Here is a 24,902-nt window from a genome sequence, read left to right as displayed (position 1 = left end):
ATAGATAAAGCGGAACGAAGATAAACGGAGCAGCATGACGTAGAGTCTTATTGAATAATCTCGTGCATTTTTGTTTGATCTTATGCCGCTTTACGCACGTTGCCTGGCAACTCCGTTTGCGTGTCACGTGGCCGGGGTCCATTCAATTCTGAAATCGAAGCAGTTTTGTTTTTATCGCTAAAGAAAGTTGTTTCCGTTCATTTTTCATGGGAATTCATTGCAGTTTCGTATTCTACGTTGTAAATACAATTATACAGCAATTTAAAAAGTATTGTTCTAACTGTTTTCACTCCAATTCGAGAAAGGTTACGATAAACTAACCTAATCTGACCCATTCTCCTCTGTTTTTATCCGAATTTTATCCATGACTGAGACCGCTCGCATTTTATTCGAGGCGGAGACACGATGCACCGTGCTTTTCTCCGTAAACTGAACGATTAATTTTCTATAAATTTTACTGTATTCTGTGCTTTTTCTGTGAAAAATAGAACCTAACCTATACCCTCCACTGACAACAACATGAGTAAATACAGAAGGAAGGAATCCTCGAGCGAGGATAGCGACAGCGAAGAGGAGAGACGCAAGAAAGATATCAAAGAGAGGGATGAATTCGCGAATAGACTCAAAGCGAAGGATGAGACCAGAGTACGGAAGGTTGCCATGCCAGCTGGCTCGGGAGCAGGTAAATTGAACATTTCCTCACACCGTAACGTAAATCACACTTTGCTGACCATGATTCTCTCGCAGCCGAGGCAGCCAAGAGGCTCAAAATAATGGAAACAGACATGAGGGAGAAGCTGGTACCAAAGCTCAGAGTAGAATCTCGTAGAAAATATCTGGAGAAGCGTAAGGAAGACAAAGTAGCGGAGCTGGAGGCTGATATCATCGATGATGAATACCTCTTCGAAGAGCAAATGTAATTTTCCTTCGCTACTTCTGTAATCTATGCTGTACTAACAAGGGTTTTCTTATAATTAGATTAACAGACCGGGAAAAGAGGGAGAGAGAGCACAAGAAGCAGTTGCTCCAATTAGCGAAGGAACATGAGAAAGCCAGGGAGCTCGAGAGGGTGCAGAGGTACCACATGCCCTTGGAGAAGGGCAAGGTTGAGCCGGAGCACGAAGTGCAGGACAACGAGCCACCACAGTCTGAACAGAGCAAGTGGGAATCGGATCAGATGTCCTCGGCAGTCTTCCGCTTCGGTGCCAAAGACAGAAAAGGTATAATTTCGAAATACTTTCTTCGTATCCACCGGTTAAAATAATTCTTATTTCTACAGCTCAGCAAGACTATGATCTTCTTCTGGAGGACGAGGTCGAATTCGTCCAGGCACTGCGAATGCCCGGCAGCGAAAAAGATCGGAGACGAGAGGAGAGTCCGCCACCGCAAGTGAAAGCCTTGCAGACGATACAAGAGACAAAGAAGAGTCTGCCGATCTACCCCTTCAAGAACGATCTGATCCAGGCCATCAAGGACCACCAAGTACTCCCGATGGCTTCACTTTGGATCTTTATGCAAATTCTGATTTTACGAACTGTCTTAATCGCTTCCGAAACTTCGTTCGATCGAAATAAAATAAATATACCATCGTTCTTGGCTGCTCCCTGTTGTACAACCTCGCACACGCTACAAATGCATAAAGATTACAGCTCAATCGCAACTTTAGATGCAGCTAGCTCAATAACGTGAAATTTCATTTCAGGTTCTGATAATAGAGGGTGAAACTGGGTCGGGAAAAACCACTCAGATCCCGCAGTACCTGTACGAGGCCGGATTTGCCGAAGACAATAAGATCATAGGGTGCACGCAACCCAGAAGAGTGGCCGCCATGTCGGTGGCAGCGAGAGTTGCCCACGAAATGGCGGTGAAGTTGGGGAACGAGGTGGGCTATGCGATTCGGTTCGAAGACTGCACCTCCCATCGCACACGGATCAAGTACATGACCGATGGTACCTTGCACAGGGAATTCCTGAGCGAACCAGACTTGGCCTCTTACAGGTATAACGACGATGAAGACCTCAAGGTCGCTCGAACATCTAACAAGCAACGAAAAATATTCTCTGCAGCGTCATGATCATCGACGAGGCTCACGAGCGTACCCTGCACACAGACATACTATTTGGTCTGGTGAAAGACATCACCAGGTTTCGACCGGACCTGAAACTGCTGATCTCGTCGGCCACCCTGGATGCGACGAAGTTCAGCGAGTTCTTCGACGATGCCCCCATCTTCCGAATCCCTGGACGCCGATTTCCGGTCGACATTTATTACACGAAAGCGCCTGAGGCCGATTACATCGACGCCTCCGTCGTTTCCATTCTGCAGATTCACGCTACGCAGCCTCACGGAGACGTACTCGTGTTCTTGACCGGTTGGTGATACCGATAATTAACCCTGACTTCTCATTTTTCAGCTTCGCTTGTTCTTTCGAATCGATATGCATGAGACGAGAAGATAAATAATAACCCTTTAACGGCGCTCGCTTTCGAGGATTCCGTGGCAGCTGTTTTCAGATAGAGTCACATTTTTTTACGCGTTTGACACCGAATCTAGCAATGGCTGATAGGTGCTACCGTGTACGAACGTGAAGAAATTCGTTAAATCGCTTCCTTCCAGGTCAAGACGAAATTGAGACCTGCCAGGAGATGTTGCAGGAGCGAGTGAGGCGACTGGGCTCGAAATTAGGGGAGCTTTTGATCCTGCCAGTCTACGCGAACCTCCCGAGCGACATGCAAGCGAAGATATTCCAGCCCACCCCTCCCGGTGCCAGAAAGGTACGAACAAGACTTTGCTGACCCTGCTTCCTCGGATCAAATCTCCAGAGCATAATTTCCCGAAAGAGAGCTTTAGGGTCCGAAGGTCCCCATTGCATCCTCTAACTTGCAGGTGGTGCTGGCCACAAACATAGCTGAGACATCCCTGACAATAGACAACATAGTGTACGTGATAGACCCGGGTTTCGCGAAGCAGAACAACTTCAACTCCCGTACCGGAATGGAAAGCTTGATGGTCGTCCCGATCAGCAAAGCCTCGGCGAATCAGAGGGCCGGCAGAGCAGGAAGAGTCGCTCCAGGAAAGTGCTTCCGGTTGTACACAGCGTGGGCGTACCAGCACGAGCTGGAAGACAACACCGTGCCCGAGATTCAGAGGATCAATCTAGGTACGTTCTTCGCAATTTTCCACTGATGTCCACTCGCGATCTTCCTCGCCGTCTTCGTTCTACATTTTTACGCGTTACAGTTGCGTTGCGTTCGTAACGATCATTGAAAGCATTCGCGGCACGACGAATGTAATTTCCAAATGTAACAGGATCCCCCGTTTGCACTTGCAGGCAACGCTGTGCTGACGTTGAAGGCGTTGGGCATAAACGACCTCGTGCACTTCGATTTCCTGGACCCGCCACCCCATGAAACACTGGTGCTGGCCCTGGAACAGCTGTACGCTTTGGGCGCGTTGAATCATCGCGGTGAATTGACGAAGTTGGGCCGAAGAATGGCAGAATTTCCACTCGACCCGATGATGGCGAAGATGCTGCTGGCCAGCGAACAGTATCGCTGCTCGGAAGAGGTTGCGACCATAGCCGCCATGCTGTCGGTGAACGGGGCCATTTTCTACAGGCCCAAGGACAAGATCATTCACGCGGACACTGCACGGAAGAACTTCCACGTGCCTGGCGGCGATCATCTGACTCTGTTGAACGTTTACAATCAGTGGCAGCAGAGCGATTTCAGTACGCATTGGTGCTACGAGAACTTCATTCAGCACAGATCGATGAAGAGGGCCAGGGACGTCAGGGAACAGCTCGTCGGACTTATGCAGAGAGTCGAGATGGAGCTTGTTTCTGGCATCACCGAGACTGTGAACATCAGGAAGGTGATTAATCGGTGTCTTACGATACACGGTAAAGTCTCCCTAATTGACGCTCAGCTTGGAAACGAAAGTGGACAATTCGGGAAGAGGAGATACGATTATTCGAGTCTCGCGGCTTGTTTTTATGGTTACCGAGCCGCGAGGTTCGATGAATCGCACCTCCTCTTCCCAAATTGTCCATTTTCGTTTCGAAGCGTCAATTAGGAAGAATTTACTGTATCTGGTTCGCGCGGGCCAATTTTAATTCTATAATCCGATCGAATTACAGGCCATAACAGCGGGATACTTCTACCATGTGGCGCGATTGTCCAAGGGCGGTCACTACAAAACCGCGAAACACAATCAAACGGTGTCCATTCACCCTAACAGCTCGCTTTTCCAAGAGCTTCCACGATGGTTGCTCTACCACGAGCTGGTTTTCACTACCAAAGAGTTCATGCGACAGGTATCGCCGCTCTCGATACGATTTCGACGATGGTTAACCCCTTGACGTATAAATAAAACATACAAATTTCATACGTCCGATAAATACAATTTAACTTTGACTCAACTGAACAGTTACAGTGCAAGTTGAGAAAGAGAGTATTTTATTTTGAAATTGGGATTTCTGGTTTGTGGATGCAACTTTGTTATCGGTACTGTCGAGAAGGCGAGGCATCTCGAACATTTTAAACATTTTAAAATATATTGCAAGGCGTCCGCCGAAAACAGCTCTCGACGAGTTAGAGTCGTGAAAGTTACGGTGGCACGCGAAATAAAATAACGATCCCAACTCGTCATTGTATATCAAGGGGTGAATTCCCAGGTGAGCGACGAATCGACCGAACGATATTTGTTTGTCGCAGGTGACCGAGATCGAGAGCAAATGGCTGCTGGAAGTCGCGCCGCACTATTACAAGCCGAAGGAGCTCGAGGACTCGACGAACAAGAAGATGCCGAAAGTGGCCGGCCGATCGAGACCGGACGGAACCAATTAAGCAGACCGGGACCAGAGTGAAGTTTTTACGATTTATAAAACTTGTACGAAACACATTGTATAGAAACTCTCGCAACATTATTTTTCGAAGGAGACTACTCCAAAGCGTAGCGATAAACACTTTGTAAGTATTTAAAGACGTTTATACATCGAACCGCGCTTTGTAACAATACGATACCTGTAAGATATCCTCGTTTGTGATGCACGAATCAATCGAACCTCGGAGCATTTGTTCTTTCCTTTTTTTCAAATCACCGTATCGTGTTGTTTTTCTTTGAAAACCCTCTTCTAGCATTCGTACGATGGAAACGCTCATGATACGTGTTTTTGCGCTTTCCTAGAATGTTGCAACGTAAATTTCTCGAAAGAAGAGAGATCCCCTTCAGCGAAAAGGGAATTCTTGCTTCTGCAGTGATTTTAATATTTAATAGAGCCTGGATATTAAATAGTCATCCCCCGAGAACGACGCGACGTCGGAACACCCACTAAATGAATAAAACGTTGGTAGTCGTCGTCGTCGTTGTCGTCGTCGTCGTAACGGTCTGTCAAGAGGAAAATTCACGAGAACAGGATTTTTATTATAGTCACATCGGAACACAATATTAGTGTAATGATACGCTGCGTGCATAGGGGAGGTAGATGCGGACAGCGTCCTCGGCAAATCATTTTCCGAGCGTATAGATCGTCGGGAAATGTCAAAAATACTGCTCGAGGCAGTGAACGAACGGATACTGAAAAGAGTATATCATCTGTCGGGAAATCATGAGACGTTATGAACGTTCCGGGACGACTTTTGTTTAACGAAATACGCAACGCGCTGTTTTAGGATCGAATTTAATTGCATACAATTAATTAGACCGAGTGGAAGATGATTATTTTGCAACCCGCGTTCAAGTTATTAACGATCGGAGGGTGTTGGCGACCGTCACCGTGGACCACGACCGGCAAAAGGATTTTGTATGCTTTCTACACGGTCTTTGTGTTCCTTTTGTTGCACAGTTTCTGTTTATCGCAACTTCTAAACGCGTTGTGGAACGTGCAGACTACGGATGATCTCAGCGACAGCTTCTACATGTTCATCGCGAACATTCTGGCCTGTTTCAAGTTGATCGTGGTACTACTGAATCATGAGAATATTAAGATCTTGTGCGAGAAACTGCGGACTCGGCCCTGCGAGCCAAGAAATCGGGAGGAGATGGCTATTCAGCGAGACTACGATCGTAAAATTGGGTAAATACATTTTTTTTTTTTAATTAAAATATTACTGCTCGAATAGTAGGGGTTCATCTTAAATAAAATTAAATAATGAGTGGAAGAAAGAAAGAAGAGGGGTGTGGAATATATTAATATGACTTCTTAAGCCTTCTGAAACATTTCTTGATACGAAAAGAATATTTTTTGAGCACAGGGATATCCTTGCGAAACATCTACATCGGTATTAAACAAAACTAAACAATAAAATCGTGTAATAATTAAATACTTAACAAAATACTACCGGACAAAGCATGAGAAATACATGATCTGGGAAATGCAGAAAAAATATCATATTTAAAGCAAAAATGAATATTTTAGGGACACAGGGATGTACATGAGATTCTCCTGCAACGATTTCATGCAACGATACCCGACCAAATTCCAAAGTAATTTAAATAATTAATAATCAGAAGTCCGAATAAAAGCAAAAGTATGTAGGAAATATATCAGATGGAAAAGACAAAATATGGCATATATTCATAGAATAAATAATACATTTTTACATAAGCTTGTTCAGGAGATTCTCCTGCATCGATAACAAACAAAAAGCTTTGAATAAATTAGCTCAATTATTGAATAATTCAAAAAATGTAGAATAGTAGGAAAATAGGAAACTGAAAATTAGAAGAAATTCAATAACTCGAGAACCCGTGACTCAAACTTGTCGTTCTTGATCTTAAAATACTCGCAGTGATCTAATCTATCGAATGTATATCTTGGAATTGCCAAATTTCTTATAATTACGGTTTTTCAAAAATAATCATTTTATGGACCATGGCTCACTAGCGCCGCCTCGCGGTAGAACTGCCGAACTAACATTCGTATATGGACAGATATCAAGGGCATATAGAAACGTAAAATACGTCAAATTTCGAACAATATCAACCACTGCAAAGGCACAGGGTTGTTCAGCGAAGTCTTCTGAATCGATCCATGTGTAATAGTTAATTAATTAATAACGGAAAATGCCTGAGGAATACATCGATTGGGAAAAACATAATATACGGTATAATTCGAGCAAAAACAATTTATTATATGCCATAGGAATGTTCAGGAGAATTTTCTGCATCGATATAATGCATAAGGTTTCAATAAAAGTAGCCCAATAATTAAATAATTAATAAAATAGTAGAAATATCGCGAAAAAGTGAATGGTGGCGCCATCTAGCGGTGAACATAGGAAACTCTGAATTAGAAAACATTAAATAACTAGGGAATCCATGACTTAAACTTGTCGTTCTTGATCTTAAAATACTCGCAGTGATCTAATCTATCGAACGTATATCTTGGAATTGCATAATTTCTTATAATTACGGATTTTTAAAAATAATTATTTTATGGACCAAGGCTCACTAGCGCCGCCTCGCGGTAGGACTGCCGAACTAACATTCGTATATGGACAGATTTCAAGGGTATGTAGGAACGTAAAATACTTTTATCGAAACTGTATGCATTATATCGATGCAGAAAATGCTCCTGAACATTCGTATGGCATATAATATATTGTTTTTGCTCGAGATATATCGCATATTATGTTTTTCCCAATCCATGTATTCCGCATACATACAGGCGCTTTTCTTTATTAATTAATTAACTATTTCCCATGCATCGATTCAGAAGACTTCGCAGAACATCCCTATGCCTTTGCAGTGGTTGATTTTGCTCCAAATTTGACGTATTCTACGTTTCTATATACCCTTGATACCTGCACATATACGTATGTTAGTACGGCAGTTCTACCGCGAGGCGGCGCTAGTGAGCCACGGTCCATAAAATGATTATTTTTGAAAAACCGTAATTATAAGAAATTTGGCAATTCCAAGATATACATTCGATAGATTAGATCACTGCGAGTATTTTGAGATCAAGAACGACAAGTTTTAGTCATGGATTCCCTAGTTATTTAATGTTTTCTAATTCAGAGTTTCCTATGTTCACCGCTAGATGGTGTCACCATTCACTTTTTCGCGACATTTCTACTATTTTATTAATTATTTAATTATTGGGCTACTTTTATTGAAACCTTATACATTATATCGATGCAGAAAATTCTCCTGAACAATCCTATGACATATAATAAATTGTTTTGGATCGAATTATACCGTATATTATGTTTTTCCCAATCGATGTATTCCTCAGGCATTTTCCTTTATTAATTAATTAACTATTACACATTGTTCGATTCGGAAGACTTCGCTGAACATCCCTGTGCCTTTGCAGTGGTCGATATTGTTCGAAATTTGACGTATTTTACGTTTCTATATACCCTTGATATCTGTCCATATACGAATGTTAGTTCGGCAGTTCTACCGCGAGGCGGCGCTAGTGAGCCACGGTCCATAAAATGATTATTTTTGAAAAACCGTAATTATAAGAAATTTGGCAATTCCAAGATATACATTCGATAGATTAGATCACTGCGAGTATTTTGAGACCAAGAACGTCAAGTGTGAGTCACGGGTTCTCGAGTTATTGAATTTCTTTTAATTTTCAGTTTCCTATTTTCCTACTATCCTACATTTTCTGAATTATTTAATAATTGAGCAACTTTTATCGAAACTGTTTGCATTATGTCGGTGCAGAAAACTCTCCTGAACATTGCTGTGACTTTGGAATATTGTTTTCTCACTTCCAGTTTGCCATATTTATTGTTTCCGTTCCATGTATTTCCCATATATCGGCGCTTTCATTCGTGCTTTTATTTATTAATTGTTTAACTACTGCGGGCTTTTTCACAGTCACCATTGTTTCGAAAAATAATACCTTTTCTTCTAAGAAGCTCAAGAAAATCATTTTACAATTTTTCATTTCTATTTTACGGTAGCATAAAAACCGGAATTCAAAGTCCTATATACGGCGAAATATTTACCTTGTACACGCCTTCTTGGATTTATTTAACAAATAGAAATTGCAAAATTCGAAATGCAGAGTATCTGTTACTATTGGATTGAATAAGAAGGAAATACAGACGAAGGGGGTGGTAGATTTTTAAGGAAGTTTCGTTATTTATTGTCGTCTGTAAATTTATCAAATTATTGTTTATTCGTAGTCAATAAATTAATCGTACTTAAACGCAGTAACAAGATGATATTGCTGAATCTCCTTTAGAAAGTTTCCTGTAGAGGTCTGTTAATCTGTAAGGCAACAAATTAAAATAAAAATACGACAATTTACTGTTTCGCATTGAAGAGCCCTGTCTCCGAAAGCCTTAAACAATCTCAAACAAATTATACACAAACAAACAAACATACTCAGAAACAGTTTACAGGTCGGTCACAATATATTATGCAGCTTTGGTGGAGATCACTGTCCTCTGCATGATTATCTCCTCATTACTCACCGATTTCCGGCACAAGAAACTCGCGTACAACGTTTGGCTGCCGTTCAATCACTCTTCGGGGCAGCTGTACTACGTCGCGTACGTCCACCAACTTGTAAGCCTGATCGCCACGTCCATCTTGAACGTCGCTGGCGACACTATATTCTGCGGACTGTGCGTTCATGCCTGCAGCCAACAAGCAATTCTGCAGCACAGGTTGAAAGAACTGCCGACACAGGATAGACCGGATATCGGACCGATCGTGAAATTCCACAAGTACTTGTACAGGTCCGTTTCCAAAGATATCCGAGCAATCCTCTCGATTAACCCTCGGACGGCGGGCGCCGGGTCCATTTGAACCCAGAGGTGTCCGCCGTCGCAAGATCAAAATCCCCCCGAAAACAAAGCGCGATTCGAAACCAACGAACCGAAACAATTCTTTCGACATAGATACTCGTTGACGATGCAGGAGAAGTTCCAAGCGATGATCGGCATTCAGCTTCTGGCGAGCACCTTGGTAGTGTGCTTTATTCTCTATCAGTTGACGAACACGCCGCTGATGAGCTTGAGGTACCTGCAGTTCGTGTTGTACATGGTCTGCATGATGACGCAGATATTCTTTTACTGTTGGTACGGGAACGCGCTCAAGCTGAAGGTACAGTAAATTCTCCCTAATTGATGCTTGGAAACAAAAATGGACAATTTGGGAACAGGAGATACGATTATTCTTGCCTTTATAGTTGCTGACAATCGGTAACTATAAAAATAAAATAAATATAAATAGTATATACAAAATAATGTAATATAATATAGATAATATATATAATAATATAATGTAAATAATATATAGATATAGTAATATAATATAATATAAATAATATATAAATAATATATACACATAATAATATAATATAAATATAAAGATAACTATAAAAATAATTACCGATTGTCAACGACTATAAAAAGGAGCCGCAAGGCTCGAACAATTGTATCTCCCCCTCCCAAATTGTCGATTTTTGTGCACAATCTGAGCGACAATTAGGTAGAATTTACTATAATCCGTTGCATGTCTCAACCCTGTGAATATTTTCCGACGCGAGAACAGAGCGTCGAGATGGCGGACGCGATCTTCGAGATCGATTGGATAAATCTGGACAACAGCACGAAGCGAAGTCTGATCATGATCATGAGAAGAGCGACGAATCCGATCGAGCTGACCAGCGTGTACGTGTTCACGATGGACCTGGGCACTTTCGTCAGCGTTAGTCGGACGTTCGAACCGTTTCCGATTCGACGATGCCTGCCGGTGATAACGTTCCGTTCGTTTCAGATCTTGAGGATGTCGTACTCGACGTACAACCTGCTTCAGAGAAACGAGGATTTGTAGCCGAGGGAATCGCGGGCTCTAGAGAACGCTTAAAGCGAACGTTAGAAACGGTAGACGAAGAATCTTGCACGAATGATTCACATTTGCGATGGTTCACTGTAGGATGCGCACAATTTTGTAGGTCGAGTCATAAATAACTTCCGTTACTTTATCAGACATTTTTAGTTAAAGAAACAATTATTTAGTTAAAGAAAGCAATCAGACATTTTTAGTTTGCTTTCTTTTTTAAGTTTATTTTCTTTATGATCTTCTTTATTCTATTTATTTTCAGCCCTTATCTATTTAGTGGCAGCAAAAGCTCGTTTGCCCCGGCGATTAATCGGAATCTCTTTATGGCTCGACCTAATGCAGTAAATTCTCCCCAACCGTCGCTCAACATGTAATTATTTTTACGTTATTTCGGTAATCATTTTTACAGTTATTTTTATATTTATATTATGTTATATTATTATATATATTATTTGTATATTATTTATATTTATATGATTTCTATAGTTACCGATTGTCAATAATTATAAAAAGCAGCAAGCTCAATACAAGCGTGCCTTCTCTTACCAAATTGTCCATTTCTGCTGACACGTTGAGCGACAATTGGCGAGAATTTCCCGTATTTCCCACCGAAACGTGCAAAAACGTTTACCACTGCGACGAGAACGATCCTACCGCAAGTGGGTTGCTCGGTTCAGCGGTTTTGCACTGGAAAATCTTCGAGGACGCTGCTGGAAGTTGTTTGAAAAACCGACGATGCTCTTGGCTATTAAACGACGACGTTACCTCGGCGCTCGGTTCGTTCATATTTCAGAGAAGTTGTCTACAATTCCCCCGCGAAATTACGGGAAGGATAACGACGCGGCGCTCGGGACAAAAGGAATTGTAGAACCCCAAGGGGCTTATTTATAAAAATGTAACCGCGCGAGTCGCTCGGTCGTGTTCCGGGGTATTACGCTAATTGTATAGCCCGTGCAGGGGGTTGTCCCGCGGACGAGGCAACCCTTCGGGCGACGGACGCGTGTCCGACGACGGCCTGCGCGAGGAAAATCGAGGCACTATAGTCGTCCGCTGCGCACCGAGTCGCAACTTTTTCGTATTTCTCGATCGCGGCGCATCGGGAGCACGATTTCTAGAATAGATCGACGACGAAATATTTCGCCGTTTCTCTTAAACGAAACTTCCGATCCGTAAAAATCGCGCGGCACCGTTCGCGATGGAATCCTTTTAACGTGCTCGATCGAGCATCGACGGGAAGAAAGAGGCTCGCGAAAGAGATATGCGTATCTTGAAAATGGTCACCATAACTCTGACCGTGTGCGGCTGTTGGCAACCGGAATCGTGGAGCTCGCCCACGAAAACGGTCCTCTATCAAGCCTACACGGTGATCATAATCTCGATGGTCCTTTGGGTCACGTTCTGCGAGTTCATGGACATATTGCTGTACGTGGAGACGCAGGACGAGTTCGCGGACAACCTCTACATATTCGTGTCGATGCTGGTCGGCTGCCAGAAGATATTGAACATGCTGCTGTGCCGGAAGAACATCGCCGGCCTGCTGAACACCTTCGACGAGGAGCCCTTCGCGCCCCGGAACCAGGAAGAGGACGACGTTAGGTCCAGATTCGACAAGGCCATGCAGTGAGTCCCCCTGAAATTAAGTATACAGTAAATTCTACCTAATCGACGCTCGGATTGTGCGCGATAATGGACAATTTGGGAAGAGAAGATTTATTTAGCAATTCTAAATTTGTTTTATATTATATTTATATATCGAAGGTTTACGTCAAAGGGCTTCAAATTAAAAGGTAACATTCTATTGTTTAGCAACTGTAGCTTTCTGTACTACTACGAGCTTATATCGCAAATTTTATTTCTGTTCATTGTAGATATTTTTATTCACGATGAATAATTATATCGGTCACGAATAACTATGGTAATCTCTTATTGCATGATAGACTTCATACACTAACGTACTGCAACGAGGGTAAACGACACCAAATTAATATTTAACGCAAGCAATTTTAATGCATGGACAATCTCTTGACAATGGGTAACTATAAAAATATAAATATAAATAATAATATAACACAATATAAATATACAAATAACTATAAAAATAATCACCGATTGTCAACGACCATAAAAACGAGCCGCGAGGCTGGAATATTAATCGTATTTCCTCTTCCAAAATTCTCCATTTTTGTTCACAAGCTGAGAAACAATTGGAGAGAGTTTTCTATACATCTCAAATAACTTTGAGACATTTTTCTAGCAGAGAAATATTGTTCCACAGCACGAACACGATCCTGTACACGACTCTGCTGACAGTGACCTGCAGCACTTTTTCAACGGCGGTCTTCTTCAAGTCCGAGAAATGGCCGCTGGTGTTCAGGGCATGGTCGCCTTACAATTACTCAACCGTCGGCCTGTACCTTCCGACTGTCATTCAGCAGAGCCTGGCGCTGCAATATGGCGCCATGGGTCACGTAGCATGCGATGCTCTGTTCTGCGGATTAATTGTCCACATGTGCAGCCAGTTCGAGATCCTTGGACGTCGTCTGAACGGGATCAAGAGGGGCGAGATCGGGGCAGTGAAATCGTGCATTCGTTGCCACGACAGGCTCTGCCGGTTTGTTCCGAACGTTTGTTCTATAATATATATCCTCCCCTCGATGCAATAAACGGTAGCTCGGCTTTTGAATCGAAAGACCCGCGGCACATTGTTGTAACCGCCGTCCATTGTACTTGAACTCGGCGCGAGGCGCACCCCATATTGCAACACAAGTTCTCTACCCTCATTTGAACTATTAAAATCCATGGCTTTAGAATATTCTTTTTTAACAGTATTATTTTTGCGCTAAAGCACAGCGTTTTAAGATGCAAAGGAAATTTAAGATATATCTTAAATAAATTACGCAGGCGTAAGACTAGCACAGGAAAATTCACAGCAACCCGAAATTTGGCATTTCCGGGAGAAATTACTGTAAATTCAGTGTTATCATTCTTACGGAGCGTATTCGTCGCTTTCTGTGGTAAATCCTTCTGGTTAGCGCCTTTTTAGCGCGTCTTTCTGTCCAAAAAGCCGACCGCGAAATAGTTCGGGAAGAGACGAACCGTCTAACAGATTGCGCGACGAAACAGGAAATCGATCGTCCCGAAAAATGCTTGCAGATACGCCAGAGAGCTGAACGAACAGTTCAGAATGGTAATCTCGTTGCAATTCCTGGCGAGCGGGGTGGTCGTGTGCTTCAACCTCTACAGACTGACGCAATCTATAGACCTGGGCTCGAAATTGCCGGTGTTGATCACGTACAGTGCCAGCATCATGTCCCAGATATTCATCTACTGCTGGTACGGGAACGAAGTGAAGCTGAAGGTTCGCAATTGCTATTACAAGCCCTTACGATCCGATCTCGTTATAATACTAGGCTTTAAGCGTAGGTATTTTCTCAGAACGATTCACTGTTCCGTCTAAAGTTCTATACGAGAAAACGACGATTTCCGTGCCGGCCGAGCTAATGTATTCTTCGATCTGCCAGAGCATCGAAATCTCTGACGTAGTCCAAGGTATGAACTGGACGGAGCTCGACAAGATCCAGAAGAAAATGATTTTGATGATGATGTGCCGCTCCATGGTGCCCATCGAGTTCAACGGCATCCACGTCGCAACGTTGAACCTGCAATCATATATGTCCGTCAGTATTTTATTCGATTTATGCTCCGTGAAGTTCTTACAGAGTACGATGAGAACGTTGGTTGTTCTTGCCGATTTTCGCGGTACAGTAATCTTTTCCAGAAATGTTCGGAGATCGGAATTGAAACCGGCAGATCCGAGAATACTAAGTCGCGATTCTTCGGGCCTCGCGGCTCGTTTTTATAGAAACTCGAGACAATCGGTAAAAAAGTAGGCAGCCTTATAATAATAATCTTAACGTGATTAATTTGATGAAGATTCGCAAGTGATAAGAATGTTTAAAAAGTAATCGATGTCGTATACAACTTTGCTTCGAAATTTTCATTTAATTGTATGTAATACTTCGATTTTATGAAATAATTGAGGTTTCTTGCGCGGCCGTCGAAGTGTTAATATGAATTCATAGCAACGCTTTCTAATTTTTTGCCACGATTCGAAGGCAATTCGGAGGCAGAAGAAAATTCGCAGCAACCCGAAATTTGGCATTTCCGGGAGAAATTACTGTAAACAGCGTCGCACATGGATCGAGTCGGATTTATCACACGTGAAACACACACACTTTTATACAATTGCAAATTCAAATATCAGAGAGCTGGACAATTCGTGTGAGAAATTCATTTCTGTTTCGAAAAGATTCTTCGAAGAGCGATCGTTATTTTCGACGATCCGTGACGCGGACAAGAGCTTCGATTTCTCGAATCGAGAACTATAGATCGCACGAAAAGTTGTTCATAAGGATATCGAAAAAGCACTCGATTCGGTATTTTTCCAACAAAAAGCAGGACATCGAAGCTGCCAGAAAAATGTCCAAAGCTTCCTTTGTCTCGCTCTAAGCATTTAAAAAAAAAGTCAACGACGCGATAATTTCACGCGAACTTATCGAATTGCTTTGCAGATATTAAAGACCTCTTATTCGGTGTACAACGTGCTCCAGTAATCGGTGCAACGTCCGTCGTAGAGAAACGATCGCTGGACCTGTTCGCACGATCTCTGGATCGTCCTCGAAGAGAAAGAAGGCGCCGAAGACTGTAGCAAACTTACCAGAAGAAGAGATCTACGAGATCGTCGGGTGAAAGACGAGCTTGTTTCGTCGATCTCTTCGCCCTTTCGGCGAAATAATCGTTAGTGCGTTAGCGTTGCAAAGATGCATCGAAGTTACCGAATAAATGCACTTCTAGTATTCTAGAATTCCTTTTCATTGGCGTGTTTTTGTTTCTCCGGCGATACCGTCTCGATTACGGGGAAAATCGACGGCGACGCTTGTCCTCCCCTAAATATTTATCTTGCATATTCGAGCGCGCGCGACGAGTTACGGCGGTTAGCCGTGCAAAGTGAACGAGAAGGGAATTACGAGAGGGAACGACGACCTGCGAACGTTGCGTTCCGGGTAATTACGGTAATGACATAGCCCGACGGAACGGAGAAGCCGCGGGGAGGAATAAAAATGTCGATATTCTATGGTCGAGGACGGGGCCCGCGGCTCCGGGATCTCTTCGGCTTCAGGTCTCGCCGGGGGTAGATCGCTCTAATCGCGATACTTCGCCGTAGTTTCGACCTCGCTGTTGCGTTCACACCGCCGGTAGTCGAAGTAGTTGTTAGAGGGAGAGAGAGAGAGAGAGGGATTAAGCGGGAACGAAGTTAGCATGGAGAGATTAACGTACGTCTGCAATCTTCTCGGCGTTTGTGGTTGTTGGATACCCGATTCGTGGACCTCCTCGTCCAAGAGGGTCCTCTATTGTACCTATTCGGCCTTCGTGTGGCTCGTTCTGCACCTGTTGTCGGCCTCCCAGTTCTGCGACTTGTTCATCAACGTCAAGACTCAGGACGACTTCACCGACAACTTCTACGTGACGCTGTCGGTCCTCTGCATCTGCGTGAAGATGAGCAACCTGCTGCTGGCGCGCAGGCATCTTGGGAACATGATCGAGAGGATCCAGAAGGAGCCGTTCTCGCCCACCAGCGTCGAGGAGGAGGAGATTCGAACGAGATACGATAGATTGGCCAGGCAAGTCTCCGGACAAGTCGCTTACGGACTGCTTTAATTATTACCTGCGAAGATCATAAGTTAGTTATTATAAGTAATAACCAGACCGCGGATCTTTACGCGAAATACAAATGTATCAATCGCAAGACACGGGGGCCAATCGCAAGCTATTTTTTCTCCTTTTAATAATTTTAGTAAGTTCACATTGATACGCCCATGTTGTCGGGATTTCTTTCAATCTTTTCGCTGTTTTAAATCACATCTACCGATTTTTGCCATAAATACATAAAATCCGCGGTAATTCTAGTTATTATCTACCATTATCTGTCTTAGTCGTTAAACGATAATGTAACAAAATCTGCAACAGAGGACTCGGACAAAATTTCAAGCATGCACCAAGCTCATCCACTCACCGTTAAATTACAATACTAAAAAATTATGTTCACAGCAATTTAACCGTTCTGCCACGTCGCGTATTTTTCTCCTTAAACTTTGAAGTTTCGCGCGTAGAATGTCGTTGATTTCGTGTCTCTATCTGTAATACTCTTTGAGTTACGATTTTTCAAAAAACAGTCTGACTTTCTGTGGAGAAATGAAGCTATAAAATTTCTGTTTTCTGGAATCTAGCTCTGCCGTCAGGTTTTTCGAATTATGACAGATACAGATACAATCGAAACAGTCCCAAGGGTAGAAAAATGTTTATAATATAAATTGAAAAATTCGTATAAACGGTGTATCAAAGCGAACAGTATTCGCAATGCGAATAAAATGACTCGAAGGGCTACGTTATTTATGATCGCGTCGCGTTCTCAAATATTGTTCGCAGAAGGAACGCGGTTGTCTACACGATCGCTATCAACAGTTACGTGGTGTCGACTTGCGCGATGTCCCTGTTCACCGGCTACAGGAAGCACAAGCTGCTGTACAGGGCGTGGCTGCCGTACGACTACTCCACTGCGGTTCGTTTCTCCGCTGCGTACATTCACCAGGTTGTGGCACTGTTCTACGCCGGGCTGATCACGGTCGCCAGCGATTCTCTGTTCAACGGCTTCCTGATCCACACATACTGCCACTTCGAGATCCTCAAGCATCGACTGGAAACGATCGCGACAGAGAAGAGCTGCTCGTTGAAGCGTTGCCTCCACTTGCACGACCGCATTTACACGTTGGTGCATCTCCTTCGTCCACCACCGATCATTGAAAGTTGTCTGCCTCAATTGCATTCTTTAATCACCTTAACAAGTGCAAATTGAAACATTAATATTCTTAGTATCTTTTAATCTTCTCGCTGTTTTAAATTATATTTACTAATTTTTGCCATAAATGCATAAAATCCGCAATCTAATTATCATGCTTGAGTACAATATAGTCCTCGCGCGACAAGAAGGCACGTTTGCGTGTTACATTCCCCCTCTTACTAGCTGCCCCACTGCCGCAGCTAGTAAGAGGGGGAATGTGATACTAGCTGCGGCAGTGGGGCAGCTAACAAGAGGGGGAACGTAAGAGGCGCTTTCTTGTTGCGCGCGGACTATACTTGAGTCTTATAAAAAATAAGGAACAAATTTAACGCTTTTTCTACTGAAAGCGTATTGTCAGATCGTATCGTCGCTGTATTATATTAAAAGATGCACTCTAGATCCCTAAGAACACCAGAGAAGCGAATAATAATTAGGAGAGCCCCTTTAAATAATTGTTGTACGTTCACCGGGCGTCCTCAGGAATTTGCTCGTCGCGTTGCAGATACGCGAATACACTGAACAGCCAATTCAAGGTGATCATGGTGATCCAGTCGATGGTCAGCATCGTGACAGTATGCTGCAATCTGTACCAGTTGACGCAGAAGAATCTGGGTTCGAAGTTCCTGGAAGTAATAGTTTACTCGTTCAACACCCTCGTACAGATCTTTTACTACTGTTGGTACGGGAATGAGATCAAACTGAAGGTTCAATCTCGTTGTCACACGAAATCGCACGATCCTTCGAACTGGCTTCTTACGCGCTGCAGTTGTCCTTTTTTGCAGAGCCTCGATGTCCCAAGGTCCGCGTTCGAATGCAACTGGACGATCCTGGACGACAAGGCCAAGAAGTTTCTCTTGATGATGATCAAGCGTGCCAAAGTTCCCATCGAATTCTCCGTCGTTCACGTTGTGTCGATGGACCTCGAGATGTTCACAAAGGTCGGTAGACAGTGCACAGTCGATTCACGTTCACGATCAAATTGCACCGCATTGATCGTTTCGATACGGCGGAATTTCTATGGTTAATGCGATGAACAGAGTTCTTTATGTCAAATAAAAATTGTCTGCATTAGTTCGGATCAATATAGACTGAATAATTTGGAAATAGTGCAAGAATATTCAGAAATTCTTCTCGTGTCTTCGCTCCTCTGCATTTCTGATATCCCTTTTTAACATAAAAGATTTGACATAAAAATAATATAACATTTTATAATATCATATAAAATTGGATTATGATTTAAATAATAAATATAAAAATGATAAATGCATGTATTAAATGCTCTATATTATGAACTGATCGTCATTTAAATTCATAACTGTTCTAATATTATACAAAATTGAATTATGATTTAAATAATAAATATAATACCAGTGTAAAATAATTTAGGAACTCCACGTTGCTCTTCGAGCTTGAAATTCAGCAGATTTTCGCGCCGAAATTGAAATAAACCGAAACGTCACGTTTGCGACAGATACTGAAGACTTCTTACTCGGCGTACAATCTGATGCAGTGAGACGAAGGACCAAGAAGACTGGAACGTAGCGTGAGGAGCTTTCTTCCCGGGAACGGAGGAGAGCAAACTGTATCGAAGTATTTAGACTGCAACTCGTGGTGCAGATAGCAATAAAAATTCGAGAAAACACTTCAGGTCTATAATGTCGAGGCAAACAATTCCCCTCGCTCGCGACTCCACGCACCACGATTTCGTCGCAAGCGGCCGAGAAAAAAGGCAGCGACAGTCCTTTTAAATATGCATCGCATTTTTCCCCGGTGAAAACCGGTCGCGGCGTGTCCGTTACACGGCCGGTTCATTATTGAACAACGTCCCCTCGAAACACGACCCGCGAGTTCCAGCGACGAGCAACGGGTTCCGAAGGGAGAATTACGCGTGCAGAACTCGCCGATGATTATAATAATAATCAAGCGGTGAAGAACGAGTGGCCGACTTCTGTCGGGGTGGAAAGGAAACGCTGTTGCTCTGGGGGTAGTTAATGGCGCGCGAAGAGAATCGTCGGTGCGCTATAGCCTTCAATAGCGTTCGAACCTCCGCCGCGCGAGGTCGAGACGTTGTGCTTTCGTTGTAGCAAAAAGTCCCCGCTTTCTTCGCGATCCAAAAAGTCCCCGTAACGCGATCGTATCGAGAACTCCGCGATTAAAATGCGCCGGTGAGCGTCCCTTTCGAGGTTCCACGTGCGAAACAGTGAAAATAAAAGAGGAAGAAGTTAGATTCCGCAGATATGGTAGAGCATCGCGCGAACGAATGAGCGAAGACATTCGAGAAATAAGGTAATCGACTATGCCAACCCTACGATGGACGTCCACGATGCTGACAACCATAGGCTGCCGAAAGCCACCCTCCTGGACATCGTCCTCCAAATTGTTTCTGTACAAAGTGTACGGGATCGTAGTGTTGTTTCTCGTACAGAGCGTCACGCTGACCACGATCCTCGACATTGTGTTTAACGTTAAAACTCAGAACGACTTCGGCGATAATCTCTACCTAACCGGCCCTATGCTGATCGCCTGCTGTAAGCTGTGCAGCTTATTAGCCAATCGGGACAGCATTCTGATACTGATGCACGCTATGCGGAAAAAGCCCTACTTGCCTGCCGATGACGACGAGCTCAGAATCGAAACGAGATACGACGCTATAAATGAGTGAGTGTTCTTTTTTATTGCAAAGGTGTTACAATAGTTTGGTTGTTTATCTGGACTACCGTTGAGTTTGGCTTCTGTTTCTTATGGTAAACGGAGAAAGAAAATGAAAAATGCGCACTTGGAGGTTTCAATAATTTGTTTGCACTGTAGCCTCTAGAAAAGGTCGATCAAAAATTGGTGTTAATGAAACAAACAATTGGTCTAATAGGTTTTAAAGATTTGTCCACATTGTAGGCTCAAGGATAAAGCAATTTAAATTATTGCCGATGGCAGGAGAAAATGAAAAATATTATTTTACAGATTTTAAAAATTTGTCTACACTGTGGACTTGGTGAATTAAAAATTAATGTTGATAGAAATAGAAGATGAAACATTCGAATAAAGAAGCAGCCATGTTCTAGAATTGCCAGAAGTCAAAATTAAAATAATAAATACCTAATATCCATTTGATTGCAGGAGAATAACGAGTATGTACACGATCTCGATCGAATTCTGCATAGCGATAGTGTGGGTTACCTCGTTGATGAGAGATCCAAAGAACAAAATGCTGGCCTTTCGAGCCTGGCATCCGTACAACTATTCATCCCCCATTTTATACGCTGCAACTTACGCTCATCAAGCTGTGAGTGTAACAATTGCCTCGCTGATGAACACCGCTTACGATTGTCTGTTCAGCGGCCTGTTGTTCTCTATCTACAGTCAGCTGGAGATTCTTGGGCATCGCCTGCAACAGGTTAAAAGCGGTTCTGAGTCGGCGCGGGAATGCGCGCGTCAGCATAATTTTATATACCAGTGGGTTTCATTCTTGAATGATTTCCGTCGAGATATTGTCACTGTTAATGCAATAATGTATAACAACTGAACTGCGAATTTTATACATTTATGGCAATAATGGGTAGCTGAAGATCAAGATATATTGGATAATCAAGATATTAATCAAAATTGTAGCTTTCCGATTCTATTCAACCAACTAAATTAATTTGATTTAAAGGCTCCATAGCCAACGTGTCGATCTGCACTTTTCTCGCTTTCCTGATGCACCGTTCACGCTCCGATTTTCCATAGAAATGATCTATGGTTTTACGATTATTGCAGATTTGCCATGAAAGTGAACGAAGACTTTCAACTGGTGTTGTTCGTTCAGTTTATGGCGAGTATGACGATCATCTGTTTCACTCTTTACCGTATCACCCAAACGGATCTAGGATCGAGACTCGCGGAGACATTGGTGTATGCGTTTTGCATGCTGATGCAGATATTTTACTTTTGTTGGTACGGCAACGAGGTCAAGTTGAAGGTTAATTTCTTGCGTAGACTAACTATACTTCCGTTATTGTACAGACTAACACACTCTTCGCTTTAGAGCCGCGAGATTCCAGATTTGATCTTTGCGGGCAACTGGCACAATTTAGACGAGAACACGAGGAAGACGTTGCTGATGATCATGCTTCGATCCACGTTCCCTATCGAGTTCTTGAGTGTTCACATCGTGTCGGTGAATTTGGAGTCTTTTATGGCGGTCAGTATGAAGCTATGAAATTGAACCTAGAGTACTTGAATGCTGCGTCAATTGTTATATAGTCAATTGCAATACTTTTGTATTGTGATGTATTCAATTAGGATACTATTGAATTCTAATGTATTCGAGTATAATACCTTTGTGTTATTATATATTGAGTTTTAACACTTTTCAATTGTTATATGTTCAATTGTAATACTTTCAAATTGTTATGTATTCGATTATAATACTTTCGAATTGTGATTTATTCGATTGTAATACTTTTGAATCGTGATGCATTCGATTATAATACTTTTGAACAGTGCTCAGTTAGACTACTTTCGGATTTCAGGTGCTTAAAACGTCGTACTCGGCGTACAGCGTGTTGCAGCAAAAGTAACCGATCGGGTCCGACAATATCTCGTAGCGTAGCGCTATGGCAATGTACGTCAGAAGAACCATACTAGATGTAACGCAAGGTATTCGATAAGAGTAGAAATAAATTCAGCATGAACGCCGCAGTACTTGTCTACTAGAAATTGATCCGGAATTTCATTTTTAGAAACAGCTGAAAAAGACTTTCAGCTTTGCAAACTAAATAGTTAAGATTGAACTAACTCACTCATTTGTCCGACTTACTTTTGCCACAGCATACTTTCGTTTCCACTCGACTTCGTCCGACTGCTCGTGCTAACGCCATAAACACAACTGACGGGACTCTCATGACGGAGCTCTCTTGACTTGCTTCAAATATTTATTACTCCTTGTTCATTGAAACCAGCCTCGATGAATCAACGATTCATAGTCAGCTACTCACCCTCTCCATAATTACCCCTCTATGAACCCGATCCTACCGCAGTGGAAGACAACGTATCGTCGAAGTCGCGCGGTAATACACGAGTATCATAATTGCGATAATAACATGCCCACCGCAGAAGGAACGAAACAGGGCGCGGAGACAGTTTCGATGCACTATGGGGGTCAATAACGTGCAATCCTTTGTCGCGCGGGGTTTCCGACACGGTATTGTCGTTTATCGCTTTCTCGCGCACATTAACCCCTCGCACTCGAAGTCGTTTTACCTGTAAATCGAAAATAATTTTTCCGGCTCATAGTATTTCCTTCTAACGTGCATCTTATGCATAGGAAATCGAGTCTTGCGTCTCACGCAACAGTTGGCACTTTTAACAATTTTTTAAATCTAAACTTCGATAATATAGAAATGATCTTGGAACGTGGTTTAGCAAGCTCGAGTGCAAACGGTTAAACTAACAAAATCATAATACTGTGCACGCGGACTTTGTAGATGATGCGTTGAATTCTCTGCTGTAAAAATCTGTGAACGACTCTTGCGCGAAACAAAGTGAATTGCTGGGTGAAACGGGTCGACACACGTTGTCGGCGAACGAACGATTTAAGGGAGTAACTAATCAAATTGACGATGCCAACCCTAACATGGGCATCCATGGTTCTGACCATGATAGGCTGTCGCCATCCACCCACGTGGACGTCCAAGACCAAGATGATTTTGTACAAAGCGTACGCGCTTCTGGTGTTGTTTCTCGTGCAGAGCCTAACGCTGTCGTCGATTATGGACTTAGCAATCAACGTTAAGGATCAGAACGAATTCGGCGACAACCTGTACCTCACCATGCCGATGGTGATCGCCACCTGTAAGCTGTGCTCACTTCTGGCGAACAGAAACAGCATTGCCATTTTGATGACAGCCACGCAACGGAAGCCTTATTTGCCGATCGACGACAAAGAGACGAAGATTGAAACGAGCTTCGACGTGACAAACGAGTGAGTCACCATTGAAACTTAGTAAACCATTTGTGCGATTACCTCCAATATCAAAATGATCGATTATTATGCAAATACTTTCTGCATGCGTAAAGATCGATCGAAAGCTATCCGTTTGCAAAATGTTTTACTGGAAAAATTAATCAAGGCGAAATCTGGGGCTGTAATTAAATTAACTATTATGTGCACTTGTTTAACACGTTAAGTGACGAATATTAATTCGACAAATTTACACGATATCAGTCTTTAAGTTAATGAAATCGAAACTAGAAGGTGAAAATTTACCATAGGAAATATAGGTTCAGCTATTTTGTATTCTACAAATTCTAGTTGTAGTTCAATTTGTTCGATATATTAGAATAAAAATGAATTTCAAGAACCTAGTTAAAAATTAGTGTCACCCATATGTTTAACACTGAACCTGTTAAATGAACAAACGCAATTAAAACCAGTTCACTTCTGCGAACAGTTCGCTGACTCGGAAATCTTCGACAAATGTTACTGAAAATATAGCAATGAAAATTGTGGCGCAGGTTTTAGATTAACCCTGGCTCGAGTACACTGGCTAGAAATTAATCATAATTGCAGGAAACTATCGACTTTGTACACATTGATAACCGAATTCTACATGATAATGGCGTGGATTCCTTCGTTGTCCAGAGATCCAAAGAACAGAGTGCTGGCTTATCGCGCATGGATACCGTACAACTATTACTCATCCCTCGTTTTATACTCCGTGACTTATGCTCACCAAGCCCTGAGTTTGATCATCGGCTCGCTGATAAACGTCGGATTCGACTCCTTGTTCAGTGGGCTGATATTATCTATATGCAGCCAGCTCGAGATCCTCGGACATCGTCTGCAAAACATCCAAAATGACACGCAATCGGCGAGAGAATGCGCGCGGCATCACGACTTTATATACAAGTGCGTTTACAATTTTCTTGCACGTTTCTGGGCGATATTAATAATGTACGAGAAACTTAAATAATATTGTAAAACATATAATTGTGTGCATAATACAGTCTCGAAGTCGTCGCTTTGTCAGCATTCGTCTTTAAAGGGTTGCTAGAGTTTTAGTATACTGTTTTAATCAGTAATTTGCTCGTCTATTTTATTTGCAAAAATTCTATTTATTAATTCCGATCACGCTTGCCGACAAAAGTTAACAAACTTTCCATATTGTTAACATTTCACAAGAATTTGATATTTCGAACGAATAAGCGTCTA

At 42.6% G+C, this 24,902-nt stretch overlaps 5 protein-coding genes across 10 annotated transcripts in view; all 5 read left to right on the top strand.

The window, feature by feature from the left end:
• The first annotated feature begins 80 nt into the window (after nt 1–80).
• On the top strand, nt 81–5,093 carry l(2)37Cb (DEAH-box helicase 16 lethal (2) 37Cb). 4 transcript variants are annotated; one of them, XM_033475632.2, is made up of 12 exons: nt 81–239; nt 489–682; nt 748–916; nt 979–1,220; nt 1,280–1,482; nt 1,703–1,998; nt 2,067–2,371; nt 2,617–2,774; nt 2,887–3,160; nt 3,332–3,873; nt 4,139–4,315; nt 4,716–5,093. In XM_033475632.2, exons 2-12 carry the CDS (start codon nt 520–522, stop codon nt 4,845–4,847), a joined length of 2,661 nt encoding a protein of 886 aa, XP_033331523.1. In that variant the 5' UTR covers nt 81–239; nt 489–519; the 3' UTR covers nt 4,848–5,093. The 4 variants fall into 4 exon arrangements, with proteins under 4 accessions (XP_033331523.1, XP_033331522.1, XP_033331524.1 ...); XM_033475631.2 differs by having other exon boundaries at nt 91–268; XM_033475634.2 differs by having other exon boundaries at nt 95–222.
• A 125-nt stretch (nt 5,094–5,218) lies between these two features.
• Nucleotides 5,219–11,109, top strand: LOC117223388 (odorant receptor Or1-like). The gene is made up of 5 exons (XM_076521135.1): nt 5,219–6,076; nt 9,369–9,707; nt 9,870–10,074; nt 10,525–10,680; nt 10,750–11,109. Exons 1-5 carry the CDS (start codon nt 5,715–5,717, stop codon nt 10,804–10,806), a joined length of 1,119 nt encoding a protein of 372 aa, XP_076377250.1. The 5' UTR covers nt 5,219–5,714; the 3' UTR covers nt 10,807–11,109.
• Nucleotides 11,110–12,088: 979 nt separating this feature from the next.
• LOC117223378 (uncharacterized) overlaps nt 12,089–24,902 on the top strand; it is a 25,233-nt gene continuing 12,419 nt past the window's right edge. The window contains exons 1-9 of the mRNA XM_033475635.2: nt 12,089–12,435; nt 13,070–13,426; nt 13,969–14,173; nt 14,226–14,492; nt 20,007–20,371; nt 20,828–21,163; nt 21,467–21,668; nt 21,735–21,890; nt 22,222–22,265. Of these exons, the coding sequence (XP_033331526.2) occupies nt 12,089–12,435; nt 13,070–13,426; nt 13,969–14,173; nt 14,226–14,492; nt 20,007–20,371; nt 20,828–21,163; nt 21,467–21,668; nt 21,735–21,890; nt 22,222–22,265 (2,279 nt within the window). The remainder of the gene's footprint in view (nt 12,436–13,069; nt 13,427–13,968; nt 14,174–14,225; nt 14,493–20,006; nt 20,372–20,827; nt 21,164–21,466; nt 21,669–21,734; nt 21,891–22,221; nt 22,266–24,902) is intronic.
• LOC143259377 (odorant receptor 10-like) lies at nt 15,438–19,383 on the top strand. Its single transcript, XM_076521152.1, has 5 exons — nt 15,438–16,496; nt 17,302–17,640; nt 18,216–18,417; nt 18,496–18,651; nt 19,185–19,383. The coding sequence occupies exons 1-5, from the start codon at nt 16,135–16,137 to the stop codon at nt 19,224–19,226; spliced, it is 1,101 nt and encodes a 366-aa protein (XP_076377267.1). The 5' UTR covers nt 15,438–16,134; the 3' UTR covers nt 19,227–19,383.
• LOC143259375 (odorant receptor Or1-like) overlaps nt 22,221–24,902 on the top strand; it is a 3,468-nt gene continuing 786 nt past the window's right edge. Inside the window, exons 1-3 of one of the 3 annotated variants that reach the window (XM_076521147.1) lie at nt 22,221–22,313; nt 23,440–23,672; nt 24,261–24,599. In XM_076521147.1, the coding sequence (XP_076377262.1) occupies nt 23,461–23,672; nt 24,261–24,599 (551 nt within the window). In that variant the 5' untranslated portion in view covers nt 22,221–22,313; nt 23,440–23,460. Of the gene's footprint in view, nt 23,673–24,260; nt 24,600–24,902 lie in introns of all 3 variants that reach the window. The other 2 variants (XM_076521145.1, XM_076521146.1) reach the window with 2 other exon arrangements.

Source organism: Megalopta genalis, chromosome 4 (assembly GCF_051020955.1).
Source record: "Megalopta genalis isolate 19385.01 chromosome 4, iyMegGena1_principal, whole genome shotgun sequence".
Taxonomy (NCBI): domain Eukaryota; kingdom Metazoa; phylum Arthropoda; class Insecta; order Hymenoptera; family Halictidae; genus Megalopta; species Megalopta genalis.
Note: the sequence above shows the minus strand (reverse complement) of the source record. Positions and strands in the feature narration are given on the sequence as shown.